The sequence below is a fragment of the Misgurnus anguillicaudatus genome, chromosome 22, assembly GCF_027580225.2.
Source record: "Misgurnus anguillicaudatus chromosome 22, ASM2758022v2, whole genome shotgun sequence".
In the NCBI taxonomy this organism is placed as follows: Eukaryota; Metazoa; Chordata; class Actinopteri; order Cypriniformes; family Cobitidae; genus Misgurnus; species Misgurnus anguillicaudatus.
This window is the reverse complement of record NC_073358.2, coordinates 22,808,777-22,832,558: the sequence shown is the minus strand read 5'-3', so window position 1 is coordinate 22,832,558 and position 23,782 is coordinate 22,808,777. Positions and strand designations below refer to the sequence as shown.

Here is a 23,782-nt window from a genome sequence, read left to right as displayed (position 1 = left end):
TCAAAGTGTGTACTACAACCCCTTCTCATTTTTTGATGTAAGTGGCATGAGTCAAATGTTGTTATTAAAAGATGTTAAGAACAATCATGGCTCATTTCTTTGTGTTAGGGGTCAAAGATTTTATAATGTGAAGAATATGTCACTATTGACATGAAGACTTAAAACGCCAAACACCAAATTTTGTCCTTTTTTTGTCTAATGTGCATGTTCTGTAGAGCTGAGAGACTTACAGTATAAAAGTAAATGTCAAATAGACAGATGCTCTCCGCCAACATTCCCTTGGCCATCTTGTGGTCCTGCATACTGTAAAACACACCATGCCCTCACTTAAATCACTTCAAACTACACAGACGCTTTTAGCAACCATTTGGCAATCTGTCATCTCCAAGCAGACTTTTAAAGACATGCATGAAACTGAAAAAAAAAAATATGTCTCCACTGAAATACGGGTTAGATCTAGCACAAAGAGACCTGTAATTGACAGGAAGATGCTTTTACCCTCCGAGTAACCTGAGCGGATAGTTCAAGCTGTCAGCTTCAGACCAGGGATTCGTCAAAGTTAAAGACATCTTTGTTCCATTTTTATATTACATCCCTTTCAACTAATTTCAAGTGCCTCAAATGTTCCAGTTTTAAACACCTCCTTTGATCTTTTCTCTGCAGACTGTTCCAAGCCCACTGTTACCAAAGGCTCCTCATCCATGAACATGCCTCAGTCGTTTGGCACCGCGATGGGCTTCTCTCTGTCAGAGACCATGCCTGCCGCAGGCCTGCCTAACTTGCCCCAGAACAATTCGAATCAAGGGACCTTACTGACATCTGAAGACAGCATCACTTACTTAGCTCCCACTGCAGACACAAATAAATGTTGGCCCATCCGACCGACGCTGCGCAATGAGCTGGACACCTTTTCAGTTCATTTCTACATCTTCTTCGGACCCAACATCTCCATCCCCCCAGACAGGGCGGCGATATTTGCTATCAATCTGATGCCGGTGCTGGATAGCGGAGGTGTGCTCAACATGGAGCTTAAACTCAATGTGGTGAGTCTAAATACTTTAAATCTTTTAAATGTGAGCTTGTGCGATTTTGCTGTCTAGTACAAAGCAATATTTTTTATTTTAATATGAGATTACAGGCCGGGTGATTTGCTGGGTGTTAAATAATGGTGCTAATACCAGTAAACTGACAAGCGAAAACCTTAATAACTTGTGTTGCTTGACTCATTTAAATTCATTTAAAGGGACACTCCACTTCTTTTGAAAATATGCTCATTTTCCAGCTCCCCTAGAGTATAACATTTCATTTTTGTCGTTTTGGAATCCATTCAGTCGATCTCCAGGTCTGGCGGTACCACTTTTAGCATAGCTTAGCACAATCCATTGAATCTGATTAGACCATTAACATTGCGCTCAAAAATAACCAAAGAGTTTCAATATTTTTCCTATTTAAACTTGACTCTTCTGTAGTTACATCGTGTACTAATGCTGCGTTTACACCTGTGACAACGTCACATTAATATAAAGTTGCAGTGTGTAATTTTTAGAAGGATATCTTGACAGAAATGCAAAATAATATAGAAAACTATATGGTCAGGGGTGTATAAAGACCTTTCATAATGAACCGTTATGTTTTTATTACCTTAGAATGAGAATTTTTATCTACATACACAGAGGGTCCCCTTACATGGAAGTCGCCATTTTGTGCCACCATGTTTCTACAGAAGCTCTTAACGGACAAAATTTTTGTACTAAGTTGTCTTCGACGATGACATGTTTGTCTGGTGACGGCTACCATAGCTTCTTTATGTGTTTCAAAAGCGAGGGGTGAGCAGTGGACTGAGCCGTTGGTTGCAATTCACAACATCACCACTAGATGCCGCTAAAATTTACATACTGCACCTTTAAGAGTTACTTTAAAAAGTTAAAAGCTTTTGGTTGCACAGAAAATATTACATACAGTAATTCATTATACATCAACCATGTATATAATAATGTAAGCCTGTGTAATATATTTAAGTTACACTGTGTTTGGGTGTAAATGGGGTTTGCTCCTTTAAGGCATCTGTTGCCCTCTACTCCTCTGTCACCGAGCATCCAAAGTTACTTAGGTTGGTGCGCTGGCTGTGTTAAAAAAAGGAGGTTTAGCAAGACGGGTGGGGTTTGCATATGTGGCGCCAGTATTGTTTGCTGCAGCTACAATTATTAAATATTTGTTATTTAGTCTCCTTATTTATAACTGTTCAAAAGACACTAGAGACAGTTTTAATGGGGGAGACCAGATCGTAAAAGTATTAAAAAGGAAAACTGCATACACTGTTTGCTGGGGTGTGCGTCTACCGCAAGAGGACGTACGGGACTCAAACTTTCCGACTTGGTGGATTACTTTAACTCCTATCGCTACGGATCCGGTGAGATCTATTTAGGTTTTTTTTTTTCGTCGTGGTATACCACAGTATTGGCGATCGCCTTTTTTCCGTTTTGTGTGTGGATTATATTTTTTTCTGCTGGCGTTTCCAGACTGTGGATTATTCTCGCGTTATCTTGCTTTTCGGGTTGGAAGGTAAAGACTCTATCTCTATCCTGGAAAGGACTTGGAGGTTTCTTTAATTTGGACTATTAGGTCAATTCTTTGGACTGGGACACAAGGGAATAATTAAGGGAAATGAAATGTTTGTGTGTATTCAGTGGTGTCAGAATATGTATGTGTTGCATTTATAATACAAGACGGTAAGCCCGTCATCCACCTGACACCGTCGTTGGTTAAGTTTTTTTGGGCGCAGCGCTTGTCTGCATATTTGAATGGTGCCCTGTTTTTTTTACTCTATTATCCCTGCACATATGCATAAATTTTATTTTATTAATGCATTGAATATTGATGATAATATTTTTCTGACCTCTGTTATTACTGATCTCATTCCAAAGAACCCCTTGTGCGTTTAACGTGGCACAGCTGTGTAAAAGAAGTTTAAAAAAGCTGTTTGTTACACACCAGCCACGATAGAGGCATCAAGCGCGAGTGATTTCAATGTTAAGTCAATGTGAAGAGGCATTGACGCGCGTCTGGAGGTCTCGCGGCATGAATGAGGTGCTTAGAGCGGCGCGGTAGACAAGATTCTGTGAATGGCGCGAATTGAGCGTTGCCGCGGCAAACGCGTAAGTTGAACTTTGGCGGAAAACGCCCTGCCTTAACCAATCAGGAGCTTGCTTTAGTAGTTATGTGATTTAGGGCTGTTCCGAATACCATTTTTTGAGCTTCTAAGCTCTAGTAGAAATTAAATCGAATCGAAGGAGGGGCTGAACATATTTTTCTTTTTAATAAAGGCAGGAATCTCTGTGTGTGTGTGTGTGTCTGTCTGTCTACAGTTTTATTATGCGGCGGATGTGTTGCTGCGGACCCAAGGGAGTGCAGTGCCTTTTTTTTCATGCAATATGGACATGTGACAAGTTTAGAATTTATAAACTTTTGATAACCTACAGAACAGCGCAAGCCGAAAGCGGCGTGCCTGTCACGTGTCTGGCGAGAACAGCATTAGTGACACAAAACAAGAGCAATATTTTTAATAAGGCAGCCTAACGTTTTTCTAACAAACAAACACTCCCATATCAGAAATCAGCAGCACAGTAATTACAACGTAAAGGGTAGGCCATTTGAATAAAACAACGAAAATAAATGAACGAAGTTCAACAAACCGTAATAAAATGGTAGCATTCTTTCAAAATCAAGTTTATTTACTAACACTTACACCATATAATATGTTTTTTTCATCAGTAGAACAATAAAGAAGATATTTAGCAGAAACCCCAGTGCTCCGTCATGCAAGTCAACCGATCCGCTTTGAGAGCTAAAGCATATATATCCAATACAAAAGTAATCCCCCATAACTCCGTGTGACATATTGACGTCTTGTGAAGCAAATCAATCAGTTTTTGCAAGAAATTGAACGTTATTTACAACACTATTAGCGTGAATGCCAAAATAGGAGGCTTGCTTTCCGTTTGAGGCGATCTCTTCCACTAGTGGCGTTTGGTGGCTGTTGGCTATGGATGTTGGTCTCTCTGCGCCACCTATAGAGCGGGAGTGTGAAGCGCACTTCCTGCTTGGCAAAAGCTCTGCATTAACGCTGTAAAAATATTTATATATACATATTCGAATCTCAAAACTGAAAATCGAATGTCAACCCACGGAACGAATATTCGAATATTCAAATTTTCTGGTCCAGCCCTAATGTGATTACAGAAAGTGAGCGGCGTCGCAGAAGCCCCTCCCATGATGCCAATTTCCGTGTGAATGTCTCGATGACTAGAATATCATGCGCGGCTTTCACCCATGAATAAAGCGAGTACACTCAAACTGTTCAAGCGGCAAACTAGGCGCGGTAGACACGATTTTGACGCCTCAAACGCGGCTGGTGTAAACCCACGGTAAGACTGACGGAAAATAAAAAATAACATTTTCTATGTCGATATGGCTAGGAACTATACTCTCATTCTGGTGTGATAATCAAGGATTTTGCTGCCGTAACATGGCTGCAGGAGGCGAAATGATATTATGCACTGCCCGAAAATAGTCCCCCTGGAAACTTTCAATAGCACGGCACTATTTTGTATGTAATATCATGGAAAAAGTGGAGTGTCCCTTTAAGTAATTCATTTAAAAGAATACCCTTTAATCTGTCAGAGTATTACTAGCCAAATATCTACAGTATTAGACAGTTTTGTATAACAGCTAACAGATACTGTATCTAGTCCTAAAGATGTTATGTGGTTGACAGAAAAATACAGTAATAACTAATCACATACAGAAACATCTTGCATGTCTAAAATTACAGCCCTGCGGTGTCTAGTGTAGGTGAGGAAAAAATGACTGTACTACAATTTCAGTTTCAGTAATTTAACTTCTATAAATACAACTGTATTGAATTAGACCCATTATTACTGTAAAAATCCATTTTATATGTATACAGTATTCAGCAAATGCTTTCATTCAAAGCAATCTACAGTACATTTACAGTATGGTTATTTTTTACCTACTGAATCTGCATTAAACTTGCTAGCGTCATATAGTTCTCTACTTGTGTTGCTGTTGAAACCCTGTCACCCAAATTTTTTTTCTATATAACCCAGATCCATATGGCCCATATTGGAATGATTCAGGAATATCTTTAAAACACTTCATCTTGTCGTTGGCACAGGCTCATCACCTTAGCCTGATTAATATACAATGTTAGCAGCACCTGCCAGCACCACCCAACCGCCTGAGAGGTGTAAAACTAAAAGTGGGATCTTGCAAATGTCACCATGTCTGGTTTATCTCTGGTCCTTGGTGAAATGGTAGCTGTGTGATTTTAGAAGCATTTAGGCGTTGAGATGTCATTTAAAACTCCTTAAAAGTTTCTGTAGTACGTTCACAAAAAAAAGGAAGAGAAAATGAACATGATCCTATACATCAGTTTATACTTTAACTCAAACCACCAGTCAAGCATTAAAGTGTGGTGAAGGCTGCACATCTCACAACAGCCTTCATCTCTTTCAGTCATGCATTGAATAGATGTTTTCTGTAGTAACACTGAACAGAAGAAGCAAAATGTCCCAGTGGCAGAGTTTACTGTTAAAGGTCAGATACTGTACATGCCTTTCAGTAGCTGAAAGGTGGAAAGCTTGACAGAAAAAGTGAATGAGAGTGACAACATAGTTAAGGATGAAAGTAATGGCAATGAAGAAAAAGTGAATGGTTACTAACATAATTCATTGACAACTTAAATGTCTAGAACTGCACTGATATTAAAGGCGGGGTGCATGATTTTTGAAAAAAAACACTTTGTAAAAGGGAGTCGGGCCGAGTACCAAAACACACTTGTAGCCAGTCAGCAGTAAGGGGCGTGTCTACTAACCAACATCAGTGCCTGGACTGCGTATGTGTGGGGCGGGTCTATCAAAAGAAGGTCCAGATTCTATTGGGGTAGGGGCGTGTTTGTTTAAATGATTTCAAATGTCAACATTGGCTTTCAGAGATTATGCACCTTGCATTTAAGTCTCATCACATAATAGCTATTTCCATTTTATTTTATCTATCTACCATTTTTATTTGTCTGTTCTTGTTTTTTTAATCAATTCAAGGCTCTGCAAACATAAGTCTTTGATAGATGAACCCTTGACATTTAACAAAATGTAAAAACATGAGAGAAAATGGCAAAATAGAAAAAGCAAACTATGTACCTTTACTTTCTGGTCAGATATAAAATTTTAGATTTGATAAAATAATTTAAAATAATTGTGTTGTAGTGCACATGCTAAAAAGTTGATTTGCTGGTCTTACTAGCTGGTTATGCAGATATTGTTAATTATTGTGGATTTGGTTTTCAGACAGACCAGCTGACACAGACCCCTCTTAAACCAGTAAACAAGCCAATCCGACCAGGTAGGGTCAGTCCAAAAATCTGTTCCCCTAACGCATTAAGCTGTTCACTGAATTTAATGTCAGGTCATTTGTCCTGGGTTATGGAGGGGAAGATTCAATTTCTCCAGCCAGCACTGAGGACAGTAGCTGATGATTGGTGGTATTTTGTCTTTCGCTGGCTGAATTGGGCTTTTAAAAAAATCCCTTACAGGTACAGACTGACCCCTCTAGTGGAGGCCACGGTCATATAAAGTAAAATATTTCGATTTTCAAACTTTATGCTGCCATAAGGGAAATATCTTGATAGAACGGCTATATGATAGATGTCTGCTCTATTGATGTAACTCAGGTTTATAACCTCAATGCCTAATAGGAGCCATTTCTTAGTCCACCAGCAGGCACAGAGCCCAAAATTTGAGGCCGCGTACAACAGTGCATGCGAGTGAAAATATTTATACAGGACACTCCACTACAAACAATTATACAATTATATATGTTTGTTCTAAACTGTGTTTGCAATGGTGGATTAGCTACTTTTCTTCACCTATCCTAATGTTTTAATGTACTGTAAATGCCAAATCAGTGCTGCATTGACGGCCTGGTAGAGTAATAATTTGAATAAGAAATCATTTGTATCGTGTACATGTCGAACGCGGCCATCCGCGCATAGCCGCGATAAGTATACCTTGAAAGCTGGCTGACGCGTGCGTGCGTGAGCCGGACGCAGAAAAAAGTATACCGCGGGCTTAAAGAGTTCATATTAGTACCTCAAAGGTACATATTATACATATTAAAAGTGAAGCGAAAGTGATTTGATGCCACGCGACACGCATTTTAAGACCTTTTGTATAGGGCACTGCCCCAGTGACAGCTTGGGCCCTTTTGTTTACCATTTTTGTCTGACAGTACAGAGTGTATTATGGCGCTTTTCTATTGCAAAGGACCCCACGGTTTGGTTTGGGTCCCATACATTAATTTATTTCTCAGTCCACCACAAAATAAAAATTGACCACCACTAATAGATGTTTGCACATCGCGTTTATCACTTCCTCTCTCTCACATGACAGTTTCTGTACAAACACCCGTTTGTGTCGCCACAAAGTGCAAATCCGGAAAAAAGTGTTATGTGTTCCCGATTCTCAACTTTTGGATGTGTTTCATCGCTAAAAGGGAGTTTGGTAACTTATAGCAGAGCACAGATGACAACAGGTTTCCTCGAGACAGCGCAAGCTAGCATGAAGGTAAAGCTAATCTTTTACATTATAGCGATGATGCTGGTAGTCACGATTCTCTGAGACCAATCAGTGATCTACAGTGTTTTCGTGTCACATTTTGGTATCAGCTCGGGTGACTTGTAACCCCAACCGAGTTGGTACTAAAAAAAAGTATCGGGTACTACGCACTGCACACAGTGGAAAAGCCCCCAAAATAGACCAGCCCAAACCGTGGGGTACTATGCAATGGAAAAGCGGCATTAGAAAATAAACAATATTGAATAAGTTAATATATTAGTTATCTCTTTAAACAGGCAGATGCGTTTAACCAAAGCAACTTACAATGGATTCAAAGTATACATTGTCAGTTTTTAAAGTGTTTAATACAGTAGGTGTCAAACCTGTGACCTTTGGCATTTCTAGCACAAAGGCTGGGAAAACTGTAACTCATCTTCCTCAAACAGAAATCATAGAAATAATGTGGCTATAGCATTAAATATCTGTAAAATATTTAATACGTTTTGTAACATGCTCATGTCTGCATTATTTGCTTTATACAGTATATCTGAAAGGCCTATATCAGCCTGTCATATTCCTTTACTAATCATGCATAAAATAACACATACATTCTTGATCCTCCTCTGCTTGCTACCATCTTAGGGTTGCTTATTTAAACCCATTAATGTTGCTTTTCATGTGACATCATTATGTGAAATTTTACTACTTTTAGACTAAATGGCTCATGAATGCAGGGAATGGTGTAATGGGACCATCTGTATGTCTTGCTTGGGAACTTTAGGGTGTTGCAAGACTCTTGTTAATGTTAAAACTGTGTCTCATTAGTTTGCCAATTCATTATTGTGTTGTTATGAGGCTCTTCAATTACATGGAATAGCCTTGAACAGCCTTTGACACCATGCATGACATGTTAAAGGTAACCACTTAGATAAGCCACTTAAAATTTGAAATAGAATCAGATTTTTTATCAAGGCAACGATTGTCAAGAATGATCTGTTAGTTAGAACTTTCAAACATCATTGTTTAACATTCTGTTTAATGCAATTTATCTGTTTGTACAAATTTGCTATTATGTGTTTGGTATTAAAAGTTTTTGATATGTTAAAAGGGAAAAATAGAATCTAGCCTATTATTGTTGTCATTCTATAAAACTAAAGTAGTGAAGTAAATGGTAATTTAACAGTTATTTGGTTAAAATAAAACATTGAAGTTCATATATGTTATATGACATAAGTTAGTGAAATATAAACATACAGTATACAAATGCAAAGAAATATAGGCCACAGTTACCGTTATTAATCTGCAGACAAACCACTGAAATATACATATTTATTAGTTTAATAAAAAATTTATTCATTTATGTTTACTTATTTTACCTTGTGACCTCTCATTCTTAAAACAAAATATTCCTTTGAGCCATCTTATATTCAGGTAAGCATATGAGCCATTGCTTATCCCCCAGTGCATCCTCAGCCTTTCTTATACTGGAAGACTCTTGTCTCAGTTTAATTAATGGACAACACTGATACATTAAACATGAGCCATCTTAAGTCTGGAAAAAATGGCAATTACCTGACACTAATGAGCCAGTCTGGATTAGAAATAAATATGGATGAATAGATAAAACGAGACTGGAGGTTCGTGCTTGGATCCATTTAAAGTAGCAGCTTTAGACAGAATACTTTAAAATAGAGGAATTATCTTTAAGTTAAATCAAAGTGACAATTGCTCAGGGGTCAAAGAAAACCGTAACTGCACAATTGACATTATGAGGTATTTGATGAAATATCTAATTTTTAAAAACTCATACCTTAAGATAATGATTGCAGATATTATGTGCCTGATAGGAATTTCATGGAGACATTCTGCATTTTTTTTTACAGTAGCCAAAATGAAGTTGAATATGATGGTATTCACAAATGCAATTTTGTTTTTTTATCAGGCTTAATTTCATTAATACTTTTCACAGCAGCATGGCCCGATGGTATGTTTGCCATGCTTTTGGAACAGGTATAGACTGTTAAATATAAGAATTCACACAACATTTTTATACATCTTATATGGTTACCTGATTGAAGTTTAAAAGTTTTGATGTCATATCAATTTGACCCCAGCATTTTAAGCTTACAGAATATGATTTTTTTACTAAAAGGTTGTTGGGTAATTTATATCTTTGTTGACTACTTATAAAGCCATTTAAATAAACTCCTAGGAGGAGAAAAACCCCTGAGAGAGATACATACAGTATATATTTATGAAACTCACGTATATGTCCAAACCGGTTACTTTTCAGGAAGTGAAAAAACACTGTATATCAAAAGCAGTTGAATGTAGCGTTGTCATACTTGGTTCGGCATCTTTACATGTAACCAGGGACGTACTGGGACTGAAATTCAGCCCGGGACTTTAAGATGGAGAGGCCTTTTACGCGAGTGCCCTTGGTGCATGAGCAGGATTTTTTGCAGTTATTTTAATTCTAGTAGTGTTTTTATGGTATGAAGAGAATCAGATTATGCTGAAGACCTTAAAGAAACTTTAGGATAACACCTGCCTCCTCAGGTTGTATAAGCAAGTCACCACTGCACTAAACACAACCAGGTCAGCAAAACCTAATCTCGAACACAAAAGTCACAGTATACTGCTAACTACCAGCATGTCATGTGTACAGTCAGTTGGAGTGATAAAATTGTTACAATTACTCACACATACCCACTCAGATAATCAAAAACTACAATACAGTCCCATAAAATAGAGATTGTGTGTGTACGTACTCACTTTCAACTCTCCCTGGCTCCACTTCCCCTGTGCTGGACCCTGCCTCTGCTTACTGATTGTACAGCTACATATGCATGAGAAGAACATCAGTAATAAATATGACTAAGAATAATTCCTTTTTTTTAACTCAATCTGTGCTTTAGTCAGGTTATAATCTAGTAAGTGGAACTATTGCATTTTATCCTATATGTAAATATATAACATTGTGCTGTATTTTTCTATTTGTGTGTCCTTAATAAAGCTTTGATTGATTGATTGATTGATTGATATGCCTACCCTGCTGAAAAAAACAGCATCAAACCAGTATGGGCCATCATGGGAATTATGCTGGTCTATGCTGGCTTGATTCTGGTTTAGCTGGTGGTCACCAGCATACCAGCACCAAAACACAACATATGCTGGTCTTGCTGGTATGCTGGTTTTTTCAGCAGGGTAATATGATTGCCTACCCAGCCCTGCACACTGACCCATCACTGTTTTTGACTGGTTCCATTCTCCTCCTCCTCTTGTTCTGCTTTCCTTCCTCCTCCTCATCAATATGACTGCAAGGGTCATCATCAACCTGTCTCTCTCCATCACTGACCTTAACAGCTAATATTCAGACATACAGGGATTCCTTAGACCATTTTACTGTTTGAACACAATGATGACGTGGAAACGTATGCACGCGCATGTTGGCAATGGAAGTATAGCAAGAATCAGTAGTGAAGCAACACAGACAGAGAAATATATATTTAAAAGTTGACTTTATCAAGTTTTTCAACACAGCTACCAGATCCGTGTACTATAGTGGAGTGAATAGAAGACGTTAGCAGATGGCCAAATATAAAGTGACCATATATACGTATATTAGTATATTATTAGTGCAACCAAACGCAATTACCAGACATTTTGATGCTGGGAAACCGTTTTGATAAACTTGCTAACTTGCTAAACTTGCTAACACGTTAAAACCACTGGGGAACAACACCACTTCTGTTGCCAAAATACGCACGCAGGCTATTTCATCAATTTCATAAGCGGGATCATGTAGAGCGAGGCGGTTCTTATAGCGAATACCGAATACAACCCCTAAAGGCTGATTCAAGCTCCGCTTTGCGTGGGGTCCTGATAAGCCTGTCGGGGTTTTATTCGCTATAACAACCGCCTCGCTCTACATTATCCCTTATATATGGCTATATTTAAATGCAAATATAAATGATTTCAGTGTTTAATAGATGCATCACTAATTGTGCACCTGTCCTGTCCATGCTGCTGGTCCTTCCTCATCTGCACCTCCTGCCACAGCGTCCTTTTGACTGCGAAAAAGGTCTGTTAATTTGGCGCATTTAGCTGCCTCTTGTGCCAACATTTTTATTTTTTAGGCCCCACCCATTTCTTTCTCTTCTTTTCTTGTTTTCGCAATTTTTACCGTCTTGTCTATGTTGCATTCACACGAATCCAAACCTGACCAAAAGTAAACTCTTTTGATCGGCGCCTTTGAGCCAATCGGATGTGAGGAAAAACGAGGATCAGTCCAAGTTGGGAGGGGCCGCTCTTATCTCCCCTCAAGATTTGAAGAATTGGTTTGGCCCGGTATGAAACAGACACAGCGTTCTGCTGCAGCTGAGCGCCTGGTCAGGCATTAAAAAAAAAACTTTTTGACCTCCGGCCTGAAATGGACCGGCCGTTCGGGATTGCTCCCGGAACTCCCGATGGCCAGTCCGCCCCTGCATGTAACCATATTCTTGCCAGTGTAATGATATAATCCACATTTGACCAAAATTGAGTTTAAATGGACATACATGCATATTTTCAGTAACAGTGATCCATACGTGTTCTTCCGATTGTTAATTAGAATGGCCAAGTCACGTTTCATATTGACAGATGAATATGCTCAGTTTAATAAATAGCCTAGTTTATAAAATACGCTTATTTTATTTAATATTAATTATAAATGTATTAAATGTCTCCTGCAAACTATGAAGGGACAATGAATCAATACACTGACATGGTAATGCTAGATACTTTGTTTGCACAGTCCTACCATAATTTTGTCGTCCTAGACCAGTGGTCACCAATCCTGGTCCTGGAGGGCCGGTGTCTCTGCAGAGTTTAGCTCCAACCCTAATCAAACACACCTGAAGCACCTTAATTAGCTACTTCAGGTGTGTTTGATTAGGGTTGGAGCTAAACTCTGCAGAGACACCGGCCCTCCAGGACCAGGATTGGTGACCACTGTCCTAGACGTACGTCTGGCATGTGAAGCATACTGTATACGGAAATGAACCTAAACATTCAATATGTCGAAAAATCTCAAAATCGGCAAAATGGACATACGTGGTTTTCATCGGACAGCGACGAAATACTATCTGGGTATGTGAACGGGTAAGCAGATTAAACTGGTTCCGCCAGTGGTCGACTTTTGACGACATATTTGGTGGGCCCTGGAACAGTTTTGATGACATTAGAAGTATTAAGGGGCGGTTCACATTTCGCATCTTAAATCGCACGAAAAATGCGACCGTGATTCTGTTCTCCTTCTTTCCAACACGCTTTCTAACGTGACGTTCTGAAAAGTTGAAGCATTTTCAACTGACTGCAGTGGTGATGCTCCTGCGCTGCGCCTCTACATTTTAAATACATGAAATGTAAACCGCCCCTAAAGACCGGAGTATATTCTGTTTTTTATGTGTACGCGAACGTATGCGCATGGTCGAACACACAGCCTTGCAAAGTATAGATTATTTGACTCTTACATGTACACTTCGACTCGCCTGAAAAGTCTGCTCCCCTTCTCACTCTCATAATGGGAGAGGGAGGGTGTTACTGCGCCGAGTCGAAGTACTCCCAAAAGTGCTATTACGCCATAAAATATAATTCCTCTTTTAAATCCGCTTAGAAAAGCGCTACGTTTTATTTTGTACCACCAAACTTGCTCGTATAACTACTTGTCTTAAATAGGAAAAACGTTGATGTGTTTGGTCACTTCTAACTTTATCTCTAAATGGTACCATTGAATGAATGGGGCTAAGCTAAATGCTATCGAAGTGTCGCACCGTGCTCCAGCGCTTACGTCCACGCACACAGATGATAGAGGGATGTATCAACAATTCTTAGTTAAGGTAATAACATATTTTAATATTGAAAATGAGTAGACTATTCCTTTAAATCTAGAGGAAAAAATTATGTAAATCATGTATTTACAGACGTTAAACTTTAAATGGGGTCAAACTGACCCCAAAGATAATAGGAGGGTTAACTTCCTCCGCTACTACCTCCTCTTCCCTTTTTGTACTGTAATGTATAACGTGTATCAGATTAAAATGCTCTTGGTGAAGAACCGAAGCTTGCTGTCCTGTCTCTGATTCAACAAAGTCACTACGCAGAGTCCAGTAATTCCACCGGTGTCACAGGCTGGACACTCTAAAAATGGCTGGGTTATTTTGAACCCATAATGGGTAAATATTGGACAGAACACATGCTGGGGTAAAAATAACCTAATGTTGGGTTGTTGTTATGCAACCATGGGGTATAATAACCCAATAGTTGTGTTAAAACAACCCAGCATTGGGTCATTTTAACCCAGAGGTGTGTTCTGTCCAATATATACCCATTATGGGTCAAAAATAACCCAGTGATTTTTAAAGCGCATGTAAAGATTGGCGTCGTAATATTATGAAAATGTTTACACTTTCATAATATTTTCATATGCCATTTGATAAATAGGCAGCATGGTGGTGTTTATAAATCTTAGATGAGTAACATTTTTGCTTGCTGTCTATAGACATCCTGGATTTAAATCACACAGTTGTAATTTGTTATAAATGTCATGACATTTGATCACATTGCAATAGCGCATTACATTAATGCAGCTATAAATAATGTGTTTAACCTCTTCAAATTTTTACACCTGCATAATTGTAAACTGTACAGCACACTGCTCTGTCAGCTTTTCTGATGGAAAAACAAACAAAGTCACATAGACAAGCACACTGTCCCCTCAGCCCATGAGTTTGTCTTCACACGAGCACCTGAGAGAAAGCCAAGAGAGGTGTTAAATGAACCTGGGCATCAGGCTAATAGCTGCAGTAAAGGCTATTGGATAGGAAGAATGTGTGTGTGCATGTGTGTGTGTGTGTGCATGTGTTTGTATGCATTGAAGCCCATACTTTGCGAAGGTGAATCTGTGTCCCTGTGTGGGTGTGCGTGCTCGGCAGTCCACCCTCCTCCAAGGATGCTCGGAGTGGTTCTCATGGACAGTTTGAGGTCGAGTTTGATTCAAGCGTGCCATCATGTCTTAAAGCGATAGTTCACCCAAAAATGAAATTTCTGGTATTATTTACCCACCCTCATGTTGTTCTAAACCTGTATGAGTTTTTTTGTTGTTGTTGTTGAAGACAAAAGAAGATACTTTGATAAAACATGGTAACCATACACACTGACCCACTGACTTCCATAATATTAGATTTATCCACTATATGGAAGTAAATGGGTACCGTTTTGTGATCAACGGAAGAATCGCATACAGGTTTAAAACATGATTTTCTTTTTTGGGTTAACTATCTCTTTAAGTGTCTTCTACAGGAACCAAGTTCGACATTCTCTCTGGGTAATTTTGCCCTTCAAGTCTGAAGGTAGTGAGCGCATGCATAGAGTACTGCAACACTCAATATTTTAACCTGATAGGGAACACTGTGCCGTACACGGGGCCCTTGCACGTGAGGCTGCATTACGACATTGTAACTTTGAAGCATTAAATCTTCAAAATATACGGTCATGCCGCATAATGTTGTAAAGCTTAGACTTTAGGGATTCCATTAAGCGCACACACAAAGCATAATATGATTTGTAGCAGTCATAAAACTGTAATCTAGTTGTTAGTTACCTGAACCGGGCGGCGCCGATTTAGGATATTTACTTGGTCAAGGTTTTCAAGGTTTTTTATTTATATAGCACCTTTACACAACACGAATGTTGACCAAAGTGCTTCACATGCAAAACAACAGTGCAAAAAATTTAAAAAGCTATGTAAATTAGATAAAAACAGAACAAAACACAATCATGTATACATAGTAACACCACAGCTTATAGCGTATAAAAGTAACCTACAATATAAAACCTGTCTATGAGTAGGCCTGAGAAAAAAGGTAGGTTTTAATTGATGCTTTGAAAGCATTTAATGTGGGAGTGGCTCTGATTGTAACTGGAAGTGCGTTCCAAAGTTTTGGGGCGTAAACTGAAAAAGATCTGTCTCCTCTTGTTTTCAGGCGCGATTTCGGAACATTTAAAAGTAGCTGAAATGAAGATCGAAGTGATCTCTGAGGTGAATAAAAACATAAAAGTTCCGATATATAAATACTGTAGGGGCAAGTCCATGTAGAGCTTTAAACACGTAAATAAGAACTTTAAAATCAATTCTTTGTTTCACAGGGAGCCAATGAAGAGAGGCCTGAATTTGTGAAATGTGTTCTCGCTTTTTGGTTCCCGTCAAAAAGCGAGCAGCAGCATTTTGGACAATTTGTAGACGTGATAGAGATGACTGACTAATTCCAGCGTACAGGGCATTACAATAGTCAAGCCTTGAAGATATAAATGCGTGAATAACAATCTCCAGGGGCCTCATTTATAAACGTTGCGTACGCACAAAAGAAGGCGTACGCCACTCTCTACACAATAGTTGTTATTTATAAAAAGCAAACTTGACGGGAAAATGTGCTGTCCGTCACGCAAGCTCTGACCCAGGCGTACGCACAAAAACGGGTGAAATGAGAAATGGCGACACCGACGGCAGATGGAAGAAACACGTGAAACTGAAAGTAAAAATGACAACACTACCTCTCATAAATAACATGAAGACTTCTGTTGTGTCGAAGTCTGTTGCCACTATGTTCCCCCTATTTTTCCCTTCAGTGTAGTGTTTTTATGGCGTTTTTATCACGTTATAGGTTTTATTATTTATATATTTAAAGTTTTAATGGCTACTGAGATGTATATGTGTGCATTTCTGTAATGTATCTGTATTGTGCTTAATGGTAAGTCAATTATTTTTACAGTATGAATCATATTATATGTATAATATTTATTTAATTATGTATGCAAACATTACATTTTTAAAACGACCAGTAAAGGGAAAAAAAAGAAAAAGACAGGCTATATTTTAAAAGAAATACCCTAATAGAAAACTGTCAAATGTATAAAATATTTAATAAATTGTATTATACAATACATGATATTATGCCTTTTTAGTATAACCAATTCAAATCTTTAATCTTTCTAAATGTAGCGTGGTGAAGGCGCTATGAGGGCACTGCGCTAGAGGGAAACATGGGGGGAACTGAGTTCGACACAACACTTCACAAAGCAAGTCTTACAATTAACAGCCTACACGAACACCCGTTTGATCGATCAGTAGTGAAAGAAAAAAATAAAGAAATCGAAAATTACAACAGAAATTCAAATGAACACATATTTGCTAAAAGAAAAGTGAAATATGTTCTGCAATAATATTGGCATGTTGTGCAATTCATCCTCATAAAGAATATAGTTAACAGAACGAAATAATGTACAAAACTGATATTCTCGTCAATGTGTCCGTCTGGCGGAGCAGATATAGATGCAATTACATAGACAGATAGATAATTAAGGAGATATATAGTTAGATAGATAGATAAATAAATAGATAGATGTATTAATTGTCCACTGGGGAAAGTTGTTTTCATAGTAAACCATATCTTCATAATCTACGGAATTATGGTATTCATGCATATGCCTTTAGTGTGTTTTATTTTTGATAAAACAATGTATGGCGTATGTCTCAACCATTCAGGAAGCAACAAGAAATTACATTTGCGCTGAACAATGTCCCATTTCCACGTCGATTATTACCGACATCTGTAGCTTGTCAGATGCAATTAAATGAATGGAAATAAAATGCCCCATCACAATGCGTAATGCCCACACTGTGCCCTCCAAACAACGTTTTTCTCCTCTTTTCCCCCTCGCCAACGATAACTTCTACTTCACATTGAGTGAATTTACGGTTTTTTTTATTTTCTCTATGTGTTTGCCATGATTTCGCAATCAATGCATATTAACTTGTGGGCGTTTCACGGACTATTTATGGGCAACTATGGGCGTGTCATGAAGCCGCAAAAGCTGAGCTACATTTAGAATTGATTGTGATTTATTAAGGAAAGAATGCGTAGGATGTGCGTGCGCACGGTTTTATAAATCCGAATATTTCTGTGCGTACGCCCGTCCTATGTTTCATCCGTACGCCACTTCTGACGCAAATCCTACGCAAAGTTTTATAAATGAGGCCCCAGATCCTTAAAGCAAAGGATTTGCTTTAATTTTTTGAGCCGCTTTAGCTGGAAAAAACTAGCTCTGACCACAGAGTTTATTTGTTTGTCAAACTTCATATCAGAATCAAAGATAACCCCTAGATTTTTAACATATGCATGATGTTTTGACTGGAGATGACTCAAGGTTTTACTATGATTTTCAATCTGTAGCTTAGGGCCAAACAAGATAACCTCTGTCTTGTTTTCATTTAACTGCAGAAAATTTTCATCCATCCATCCTTTTATGTCCTTTAAACATGCTAACAAAGAACAAACAGAATCACCACCCAAGTCTAGTGGTAAATAGAGCTGGGGATCATCTGCATAGATGTGATAAGAGATCTTATAACGTTCAAAGATTAAACGCCGTGGAAGCATATAAAGAGAAAATAAAACTGGACCCAGAATTGAACCCTGAGGCACCCCACAAGTAATTGGTACTGATGAGGATGAACATTCTCCAATTTCTACAGATATTGTTCTATTTGAGAGGTAGGACTCAAACCAATCTAAAGCCGCACCACAAATACCAACCTCAGAGTGTAATCTTTTCAACAAAATACGATGGTCCACCGTGTCAAAAGCTGCACTTAGGTCCAAGAGTACAAGTACTGCACAATTTCCAGAGTCGACTGATAACAGAATGTCATTTGTCACTCTTAATAGAGCAGACTCGGTGCTGTGTTTGGCCTTAAATGCGGACTGAAAAGGATCCAGGATGTTATTTGAGATTAAATATGATGTAAGTTGACCTAAAACCACTTTTTCCAGAACTTTTAACAAAAAGGGCAATTTGGAGATTGGTCTGTAATTTTGAAATTCGGAAGAATCAAGATTTGGTTTTTTTAACAGAGGGTGAACCACAGCATGTTTTAAACAGGATGGCACAGTACTATTATACAGGGAGGCATTTATAATAGAGAGTACACTAGGTAGTACAGCATCCAATACCTCCTTAAAAAGGGCAGCAGGAATAATATCAAGAGAACAAGTAGTTAGTTTCATATTTGAAACCAAAGCCAACAATTCAGGGTAGGATATGGCCTGAAAATCGTAAAAACTAACAGAACTAGTCTGTACAGTATCATAACTATTAAATGAAGATGATGATATCTGTGATCTAATACCCACAATCTTGTCTATAAAGAAGCTACAAAACTTCTCACACAGAGCTACACTTGGTACTAAACCAAGTGAGTTTTGAGGATTAAGCACAGAATTTAAGGTGGAAAATAAAGTCTTCGGACAGTGAGAATTTTTTTAAACTAAACTGGAGAAATAGTTGGCCCTTGATAAAGAGACAGCTTCCTGATATTGAGACAGACAAGCTTGCAAAAGTTGGTACGATATTTGCAGTTTGTCCCGTTTCCATATTCTTTCTGCTTTTCTGCATGTTTTTCTAATAGATTTAGTATCTTCATTCAGCCAGGGCTGTTTTTCCCGTTTAGTTTTCTTTACTTTAAGAGGAGCAACTGCATTTAATACATCAGTACAAGAGGTATTGAAATTAATGACCATGTCCTCAACATCCATGCCATGTGATACCTGTGTGGTATTTCCAGGTACTGAAGCTAAAAACAAATCCTTAAAATACATAGCAGTAGATGAATTTCCAGGGCGAACAAAATAAGTAGATGGCTGATATACAGGGAGACAGCTTCTTGCCTTGCCTTCTACTACTTGCCTTCAAAATTTTCCCTTTATCCGCTTCGGTGAAATTGTCCAAATCAAATTGTTCATAAATCCCCAAAAGTCCATGGAAATGGAATATCCAAGCCTTTTAATCCAAAACGATTTGTTCATATCACAATCTTGACGTTTCTGACCGAATTACGATATAAATAGTGTATACAATTAGTTCACTAACGGACATTCGTTCGAATCTCACTTTTCATTCACGATTTATAATGAATATATTCGGATGTCACGTTTATTATGCAAGGTCTGAGAAACAAATACGCCCCCTTGTGGAATTTCAGCCGTTCCATAAGAGGCTACAGGCTGCTGGACTAAATGTCAGCCTCCAGAGAACAAACCAAAGTAATGAGTTTTACCTTGGACATTTCTCAGAAAGAATGTGATTAATTAAATTGTCTCAATATTCAATACGTGAAATATCATTGCATCAAAAATCTCAGTACTTTGAGTTTCTTTTAACACAAATAGTTACTTATGAAAAGATCTGTGTTTTTTTTCTGTGCACATTTTTGAGAAAAAACTCTTCGTTTTCACAAACCTCAATTCCATTTTAACCTGATGATAGATACATTGAATAAATAATATACATTAAGTGCTGGAGTGTGGATGAATAAAGCGTTAGTCATGCTTTTCAGAGCAAACACGGCTACTGTACATTCAGTGTACTGTAAATTATTTACGCCTTATTCACAAATGTCCAACCTTTTAGTTGAAAGCAGACACTACAAGAAATTTTATTTGTGAGGTAATTGTTTTGTAAATTTTCTATTTAGCAGCTGTTATCCACCAAATAATATTTAAAAGAACAATTTACAGTACTAGGCATATATCCAGACATACGGTATAGACAAGCACTCATTCTGGAATATAAAGAATCGATTCAGGATATCAGCCACAGATGTTTCAGTCCCATTAAAGGGGGGGTTTAAAGGCGGGGTTTAAAGGCGGGGTGCATGATCTCTGAAAGCCAATGTTGACATTTGAAATAGTGATGCGCGGGTCGGCATTTTTTCCAACCCAGGGGTCTCGCTTTTATGAAATATTTGGCCCGCCCCGCAGCACTGTATCTATTTTTACACCCCGCACCGCCCCGCACCTGCGACCATTAAAATAGGAAACAGCCATTAGATTACATCGACCTGTAAACTGGCAACAACATACGCGAATAAACCATAGAAACCAGCGTGGTCATATTAATATAGAGATAGGATAGTGATAAACATTTTCAACATTTACAAAGCAGCGTTTGTATTATCTTTTCACAGATTTGCTACCTTAATTTCTCCCGTAGATCATCTTCAATCTTTTATTTCTCTGTTTTGTTGTTGTGGCTGGCAGCGGGAGCTACTTGGCGCTTCCGTGACATGACGCCAAAGGTTTGGGGATTTCAATTACGTTGGGCAAGTTACGTTGCGCAAGTTACATTGCCACGTAGGCCTACATAATTTAACCTTATCATAGAATCTAATAAAATATGAAAATATTCCCAAATATTTAATATATTCTACAGGGAATTAGATGCAACATGCATGTTTTTTATTTTGTTTTTAATAACCCGCCCCAACCCCCCCCCCCCCCCCGCAATAAAGTTACAATTTCTTTACCCCACACCCCTACCCCAATAGAATCTGGACCTTCCTCTGATAGACCCACCCCACATATACACAACCCAGACAACGATGTCGGTTAGTAGACACACACCTTACTGCTAATTGGTTACAAGTGATGTAAGAGATGTAATCCTCATGCTAAATAAATGCAAAGTGTCAAAAAAAGCAGTTTAGCTTGTAATGAAGTATTTCTAGGCCAAACTCATGCCCAATCTTTCCTACAAGTTTTGGAAAGTTTTTTTTTCGAACATGGGTACCTGTTATGTATCAGTGACCCCATATTCCTTTTATGGGCACTTCCTGCAGAAAAGCATGCTCACACGTCAATCGCAGTGAGAGCGAGAACGACAAGGACGCTCATTAGCATTGTTCCTTCAAGTATCAGTCACAGGCATGACGGCACCTGACAGCTTTGTTTTATATCAAGACACGAAAGAAGAAGTGTGTTTTTGGATGTAAGGAGAAGTAAGCCAGCCTTACGGTACATTCACACGGGGCGTAAGCGTTAATGTTTGATAGAAGGCTTGTCCGCGTGGCCAATCACAGTGGCCGCAACATGGCCTTCCATAAACGTAATTAGCTGACTCTGACTAGGTTATTTGCATAAGGCGATCTGATTGGCTGACGCACGCGTTGCCGCTTGAAAAGTTGAGTAATGTTTAGCTTCTATGGCAGTGACATGGCGCCAATGGATCCACAATTTAGTTTGGCAACGCATGACGTCACCCATTAAAAGTGAATGCGTAGCGTTAATGCTTATGGCCTGTGTGAATGTACCTTTATGGAAACAACGGAAATAGTTTGTTTATTATGTTTAAAGCTGAATTTTGTTAAAAAAGTCCCAACCGGGTCATGAGTCGCAGGCAATGTCTCTGTTATGTTGGAAATCTGCTCGTAAGTGGTTCTCAAACTTATTCGGAGTGCGGTCGCCCTTGTGTATGCCCCCAGTTTGAGAACCACTGAATGACAGGAACATGTAATGAACCATAAGTTATCCAGAGATAGGGGGATGTTGCTTGCTGGTGACTCGCTCCTCCCTTGCTAGAGCTGATCTGTCTTTTATAAATCTGATAAAACTAAAGACTCTTCAGAGATATGAAGGATGTAATACTCTATACTCCAGATTAACATCAGATGAGCAGAAACAGCGTGTGTTATGGGAGCTTTAAAGATTGTTGTCTAATATTTTGTTATTTCTTCAGTGAACAGGACACTAGCTCAACAGCACGTGCAAATTAACAGCAGGGTCAGCGGGCGCAATTCATTCCCAGTGAATATCCCCAAATGTCTTTTTTATCTGATTTACCTCACTTGTTCTTCAATCTGTTTGTAATTGTTCTTTTGTTCTTCAATTTATTGACCTCTCCTTGCATCCCATAATTGGGTATAATTCAGTCATTATACTCTGAAAGTGTACAGAGTTAAAGTGTTCCTATTCTCTGTGGCAGTCTTGTCAAATTAATTGCAAAATACCGTCAAGCAAATTGACATTGAAACTTTAGGTAATGAACAGCATGTAGTGCTTAGCTTTAGTATTTTTACTTAGACAGAGATGTAACGAACAAACATAATATTGAGTATTACACAAAACCTATTCCTGTTATTGACTTTATTTATTTGCAATGACAGCTTATAAATGTATGGAAGTAAAACAGTGCCGTTGGATTTTGAATTCTAATTCTTAGCACTGAATTTTTTTACATCGAATTTTTAACACTGAATTTTATTTTGCATCTAAATCAGACTTTGAATTTTAAAAGCCATCGAATTTCTAGCACTGTTTTTTTGCCTATGACATTTTTTTCAATGTTTTAAAAAAATTCAGTGAGAAAAAAAATTCAATGTCTAAAAAAAATTCAGTGTAAAAAAATTCAATGTCTCAAAAGATTCAGTGTAGAAACATTCAATGTTTCAAAAGATTCGGTGTAAAAAATTCAATGTCTCAGAAAATTCAGTGCAAAATAATTCAACGTCTCAAAAAATTCAGTGTAAAAATATTCAGAGTCAACATCCGGGGAAGCAAGGAGAAGCAATCGATCCCTGTATCAAATCATTCAACATCCAGCCAATCATTTATGCTCCATTGGTCATGTGACGCCAAAACGGGAAGTCGGTGAAGTTCAGGCAAAGTGTTTATTTGCATTAACATAGTACGAAATCTCACATTTTTCACATCTGGCAGATCGTATCATCAGTATATCAGGACACAGCCCGTTTACATTTATCAGCATCAAAGTGGCTTCTGTATCTGGATGTGTGATCGATCCCGTGCGGGGAGACGCGCTGGATGAATAGCTGTCAATCACAAATGGCTACAACTGGCTTTAACCATATGCAGAGTCGTATAATAATAGAGTTACGAAACGCTTTGATCTCGCCGCCGCGCAGTCATCATTCATGTAACATTCTACAGTTCCAAACCAAGCAGGGCTGTCAATCTGTTTGCATAGGTTTTCAGCTATTTTAGATAAATATTAGCTTGTAATGGGAATTGATCACTATACTTACTATGTTTATAACGTTTTTTTTTTTACTAGGGAGTGATGTAAATACAGTAAATCAGTTAATAAAGATATACAGTTAATGGTGAACCAAAGATAACTGTGGTTATCTATACCAACTAAAGCAACACAGTTTATCTTTTATTTTTGTAGCAAAATATGGCTATATAAATGGCTATCAATATGCTAAAAACATAATTCCTACACTTTTACTATATTAAAATCACAAAAAAGATCGCCAA

The 23,782-nt window shown here is 38.3% G+C and overlaps 1 protein-coding gene across 2 annotated transcripts in view; it reads left to right on the top strand.

Annotated features, from left to right (window-relative positions):
* Positions 1-23,782, top strand: part of tmem8b (transmembrane protein 8B) — a 245,368-nt gene that overhangs the window by 173,841 nt on the left and 47,745 nt on the right. For both annotated transcript variants that reach the window (XM_055200090.2, XM_055200091.2), the window contains one exon: positions 664-1,043. In XM_055200090.2, coding sequence (XP_055056065.1) covers positions 664-1,043 — 380 coding nt within the window. The remainder of the gene's footprint in view (positions 1-663; positions 1,044-23,782) is intronic.